Genomic DNA, 6,155 nt, shown 5'->3' with positions numbered 1-6,155 from the left:
TAGCATCAGTTTCAGGTTGTGGGATTTGGGATTTGCGTTGGGCACCGATAAGAAATTTTATCAGTTCCAGATAATTTGGGGCATTTTTGTTCGTTTTCCATCTTGAATACAAACATGCAGCCATCTGGACATTTATCAATTGTCATTGATAAATTGTCTTTTTTTTATTTGACTCTGCAGAATTGAGCCCACTGTCCTTATCTCCTCGCTTTCTTTTTGGAATCTTGGAAAGGTAGTGCTCTCATCTTCTTTCTTTTGTTTACACAAATTATTTGATTAATGGTAAATTATGCCTACTTTGCTTGTATGTCCATACTTGAATATAATATGTATATTCTTTGCTTTGTATGTATACCTGTCTGTTGGCCGTTCATGCAGGTATCATGTTCCGTCTTTCTAGCCAACCAATTCAATTTGTTTATCAACCGCGGAAGATTTTATTATTCCAGACAAGTTATTTCCGCCAATTTCCACTTGTTGATAGTTTCATGCGAGGCAGTCTTATTTGTCTACCGCGGAAGATTTATTACTTCAGACAATATTTTAGCCTCCAGTCGAGTTGTCAGGGTGAATCCATTTTGGGTCATCGCGACAGAGTGAAGACTTATTACCTGTCAGGGTGAACCCATCTTGGGTCATCGCGATAGTTTGTGTCAGGGTGAACCCATTCGGGTCATCGCGACACAGTTTTGAAGACTTATTGCCTGTTAGGGTGAACCCATTTTTGGGTCATCGCGACAGGTTGTGTCAGGGTGAACCCATTCGGGTCATCGCGACACAGTTTTGAAGACTCATGCAATGAACCTCTTTATGAAGACTATTATTTCATTACCCTCTCCCCTTGAGACATGCCGGATGAATACACTTCTTGATTTGATGTCTCTCCAACTTGTAAAAGATCTCCACATATTCTTTATATTTACTTGTATTTGTCTTTTTTTGTAGGGTTTCAATGATGTACCTGAAGGAATTTCGCAAGGGGAGCGACATATATCTTTCTGTAGTTGACCGCAAGGATCAAGATGCTGCATCTGGAACTTACTTTCTCACAAGCAAATCGCTTCGTATGCTAGAAGGTGGAGCAGCCAGTCTAACAAGGGATTCTTTGCTAAATGAAATGTCCATGAAGCTTGACACTCGAGAACCAGACGCTTGCTCACGCTACCTTTTAAAAAATAACCTTAAAGTGAAGCCTGGTACAAATTATACTTATGAGTTACTTGGGCGCAGGATCATCTCAGGAAAAGTTAGATGGGGATCCTTCAACCTGAAAATTTACGGGGAATCGATCTACATGCCAAAATATTGGGAGTGGACTGAAGATGTACTTGCTCGCTTTAGTGACATCCTTTCGACTGCTTCTATCCGTCAAGCGGTCTATGCTTCCTTATATTCTTATGATAAGGACTTACATATCATGCGTCCCTTCTTCGAAGGATGGTGTCCTGGTACTAATACCTTTTATACTGTAGAAGGCGAATTTTCTATCTCCCTGTGGGATCTAAAGAAACTTGGAGGTCTCCCTGTTGTGGGAGAGATTTATGATGAAACGGTGCCTCAACTTAGCATCCTAAAGTCAACGACTGAAGAAAATAATTTGACTGTCCCTACTACGTGCACTTTCTTGTTTATTTGCGTTTCACTACCTTGCGAAGGAATCAAAGGACAAGGGTGAAGTTTCGCTCAAAGCAATGGATTGACTTTTGGTGCAAAAGACGGGTTGTACATCCGCCTCCTGTTAAAGCGCGAAGGACCACCAAAAATCCTCCAGCTTCTACCCAGAATCCAAGTGGTGAGATTGAGCCCCGAACATCTGATGAATGGACAGAGGAAGAACACTCCTTATTTGAAAAGCTTTGTTGCAATGATTCCCGACGGGCAAAGATTTATTTAGCCGCGCATTTATCATGCTGGCTTTGCGTATTTGTTTTGCCGGAAGATAGCGACAGATTAATTAGACCAGCTACCTTCGAGATTGCAAGTATGATGGCAGAAGGTCGAGTTTTTAGTCTGGCAATTCCTGTATTAGCTAGCATTTACAAAGGTTTGAATGGGTTAACCGCGTCTATGAACCCTGGATACTCCAGGTCATTCTTCCAAGCACATTACTTATACGGGTGGATTGCAAATTACTTTGACACTTATCATGCGATAAATCCATCACCGACAGGTCCCCATATGACTAAGTATTTAGGTCCCGTTGGAGCGAGGAATGGAAAACCCGAAGAAGCTCGAAAACTCATGCATGAGGGAAGAAAATTTGATGCAAAGCGTTTTATGTTAAATAAACACAGAGTAGATGTCTTGTTAGACAATGGTGACCTTGATGCCCTGGGGCTCGACTATCTTGCATCCCTTCGTTCCTCCTATTTGTGTTTGCGTCTGAGTAATGGGTTTCACCTTGAACCTTATAATCCCCATCGGTTTAGTAGACAATTTGGCTTTTGTCAAGACATTCCGGGCGTATTGAATCGTGGTTCAGACAAACCTGACGTCACATGCTTCGAGGCACTGAAATATTGGCAAGTGTTTTTGTTTACAGGTAGTATGTCTCGCATTTACCTTCCCAGTCCTTCGTTCAGATGGGATGAGAATGTCACCCTTGGTTTTACTAAATGGTGGAAGGAACTCTACCCGAAGGATCTAAGAAAGAATGTTGACATTCTTGTGCATAGTACCGGAAGTGACCACAAGACTAAGAAGCGTGATCATCATGGGGATACTAGAAATCAGCCTCGAGAGCAAGCAGTGCCCCTGAAATCCAAAGTTGTTGTCCCTAAAGCGAAAGGCCATATTGAGGACAACCACCACAGCGATTCAGCTTCCGAGATTGACCCTAAACATGATCGTCGTGGCAAGAGAAAAGTGTCTGTCTTGGATGCAGATGATGTCAGACTAGATGTCCAGATTTTTGAGGGGGTGTCGAGTGCATCAAGAATGCCTTCGCAGACACTGGTCAGCTTCTCTTCTCTTGTGATTTTTGAGGGGGTGTCGAGTGCATCAAGAATGCCTTTTTTTTTCAGGAAGGTGAATGTGCTTTGGAGACAGTTTCCCTTGCTCCGGAATATCGTCTTCTGCATCGTCCACCAAAGATGAAGCCTGGAAAAGGGAAGGGGCTTATGATTCTTAATAAATCAATACCCGTAGGAGACTCTTCTGGTCCAAAGATCTCGGGGAGCCAGATCGACGATTCGTTTGCCAATGGTAGTCAAACTGCCGTGGATAGTCCAGCCTCAACTCATATGTCTCCTCCTTGCAAATCTGACGATCGAAGGCAGACGTTTAAGCCTCTAACAATACCATTTAAACCTACCACGCTCCCTACATGCTCCAAAGCCTCATTTCGTCCACCTCCTTCACTTAAGGGGATTTTTGTGAGCACTAGACGCGATCCGCTTGCGAGGTCTTGGGAGAATTAAAAATGCAAGCTTCTCTAATGTAGGGGAAGTGGCAATGAAGGCTAACGTGTGTTATGAGGGCATTCGACAACTCAAAGGTGACTGTTCTTCACTACAGGCACGAGTGGATTCTTATGTGGGTGCGGTCCAGGCTTACCTTGCACTCGAGAAGCAGGCAGCAAAGTGTCATCATCCTGCATTGCTAGAGGACAAAAGGCTGGAGTGGCATCAAAAGATTGAGGATACCAAATCTCTTCATGATAAGGCGCAAGAAAAGCATAAAGAGCAAGCTGTGGAACTTTCTGTTACTCTGGAAGAAATAAACGATCTTGAAGCTAAACTCAAGCAAGCACGAGAGAAGGAAAAGACATTGCGAAGCAATTTAGAAGCTGAGGATATATCTTTAATCTCATTGCAAGATGATCTTCAGAAGTTGGAGAGAGAATTAACCGAGTTTGACGATATCCCTGTTTTGAGTCCTAAGAGGAAGCCTTACTTCAAGAGCGGAGAGTTGAATTGGAAGAGATGCGGGCTTCTCTGGATGTTGATCCATAGGCACTTAGATTTTTTTTATAGATTATTTAGATTTCATCCATTTTTTTTTGTAGCCTAATGGACCAAATGCTTCTAAGATGTTTGTTTGTCTTAATCATTTTCTGCGCAATAACACCCTTTCAGCGTGTTACATTTCATTATATTTATTTATACAAACAAATATTTACAATACTGTTTATTTAGCCGTTCACAGTTTAAACTCTTGCGGGCCAGGAGTAATTATTTTGATGTAATTTTTTTTGGTGTGGCTGCACTTGAACAAAGTGTTTGCTCAAACTGCCTACGTACTTGCAAAGCTACCAAGATGACAACTTGCAAGATCAAGCCAACGCAGTTCAAGAGAGGGATTTTTTTGTTTGGAGGTGTGGCTGCACTTGAGCTACATATTCACCCAAGTTGCCTACGTACTTGTGAAGCACAAAGTGTATTTCACAAGATCAAGCCGACGTAGTTCATAAAGGAAGGAGTATTTTTTTTTTTGGAGATTTTTTTTTGGAGATTCTATTTTTGTTTGTTTGTTTTTTTTTTTGTTTGTATACAGTTTAACCTCTTGCTTAGGAGCTTGGACTTGCAGTTTACGCTCTTGCTTAGGAGCTTTTACTATTGGGATTTAAGAATAGTAACGCTTCAAAAACTTCCCATTGATTGGGCCTATCCGAATGCCGTCTTCATCCACGATTTTGTAAGCACCATTTGTATAGACCTCCTGTACCACGTATGGACCATCCCACTTAGAGGTGAACTTGCCAACTGGCTTGTGAGAGGTGATGATTGGTCTTCGTACTGCAAGGACGAGGTCTCCTATTTGGAAAGAACGAGGGCGCACCTTTTTGTTGAATGCGCGTGACAACCTTGCTTGATAACACTGGAGCTTTTGTTGAGCCTCTAATCTCTTTTCATCGAGAGCTTCCAACTCTGCTAATCGCAATTTGTCATGCTCATCATCTGTGAGTCCCTCCTGAATAGCAATGCGTAAGGAAGGGATCTGCAACTCCAAAGGCAACACGGCCTCCACTCCATACACCAACGCGTACGGGATTGCCTGAGTAGGTGTTTTGTATGTGGTACGATATGCCCACAACGCCTCACTAATTCTTTCATGCCAATCTCGCTTTGACTTTGCTACTACTTTTCTCAAAAAGTTGCAAAGAGTTTTATTAAAGGCTTCAGCCAAACCATTTGCAGAGGCATTGTACATGGAGGACTTGTATTGTTTGAACTTGAATTTTTCTCCCAGACTTGTCATCAGATGGTTGAAAAATTGTTTCCCATTGTCAGTTGTGATACGTTGAGGTATACCATATCTGTAGATGATTTGGGTTCTAATGAAGTCCACAACATTTTCTTTCTTCACTTCCCGTAGTGTGATGGCTTCTGCCCATTTTGAGAAGTAGTCAGTGGCAGCGAGGATATACTCGTGTCCATTTGAGGCCTTTGGAGTAAGAGGTCCCACAACATCAAGTCCCCAAGCTTCAAAGGGCCATGAAGAAACAGTAGGATGCAACGGCTCCGACGGTTGGTGTATGAAGTTTGCGTAGAACTGACAGGGTTCACATTTTTTCGCAAAGTCCATACAATCTTGTACCATGGTTGGCCAGTAATACCCCATTATCTTTACACGATCATGAAGTTTAGGCCCAGATTGATGAGCACCACAAATGCCAGAATGAGCTTCATGCATTGCTTCGGTAGCTTCGTCCTTGCTTAGACACCTCAACCATTGGCCTGAGAAAGAATGTCTGTAGAGTGTCCCTTTATAGTGAATGAACTTTGGAGCACGTCGACGTATTTCTACCTTGTGTCTGGGATCATCGGGTAGTTTTTGGTGGTCCAAAAAATCAATGATAGGTTGATGCCAGTCATCTTCATCAACTGTGTAGACGCATATCATGTTGGTTGTATCTACATTTTCCTCTCCTTCAAGCAATGATACTACCCAACGATTGCAGACTGAGACTTGCATAGACTCTTCTGCCCCCAGTGCCAAAGTGGCTGCAAGATTAGCAAGCGCGTCAGCCAACTTATTCGATCGAAGACTGAAGATGGATGCATCTTTTCCTCTCCTTCATTTTCTTCGACCTCTTCTACTGTGATGTGTTGAGAAGACGCAGTGGCCCCTTTTCTACGAGCACCAATCTTCACAGGAGCAGGAGACTCATATCCGAGCCCGGCCCTGGTCACCATGAAGCTCCCATCTTGCTT

The 6,155-nt window shown here is 42.8% G+C and overlaps 1 protein-coding gene across 1 annotated transcript; it reads right to left on the bottom strand.

Annotated features, from left to right (window-relative positions):
• Positions 1 to 4,563: 4,563 nt before the first annotated feature.
• LOC141632054 (uncharacterized) lies at positions 4,564 to 5,844 on the bottom strand. Its single transcript, XM_074444642.1, has 2 exons — positions 5,539 to 5,844; positions 4,564 to 4,995 (listed from the first exon to the last, which is right to left on the bottom strand). The coding sequence occupies exons 1-2, from the start codon at positions 5,842 to 5,844 to the stop codon at positions 4,564 to 4,566; spliced, it is 738 nt and encodes a 245-aa protein (XP_074300743.1).
• Between the last annotated feature and the right edge of the window lie 311 nt (positions 5,845 to 6,155).

Source organism: Silene latifolia, chromosome Y (assembly GCF_048544455.1).
Source record: "Silene latifolia isolate original U9 population chromosome Y, ASM4854445v1, whole genome shotgun sequence".
NCBI classification, from domain to species: domain Eukaryota; kingdom Viridiplantae; phylum Streptophyta; class Magnoliopsida; order Caryophyllales; family Caryophyllaceae; genus Silene; species Silene latifolia.
This window is presented reverse-complemented; position numbering and strand designations above follow the sequence as displayed.

Excerpts from the sequence above, each read along its gene's own strand:
- LOC141632054 (XM_074444642.1), bottom strand. The coding sequence starts at position 5,844 with ATGATATGCGTCTACACAGTTGATGAAGATGACTGGCATCAACCTATC. Across the intron at positions 4,996-5,538 it reads GGTATTACTGGCCAACCATG|GCAATCCCGTACGCGTTGGT; the intron begins GTACAAGATTGT and ends ACACCTACTCAG.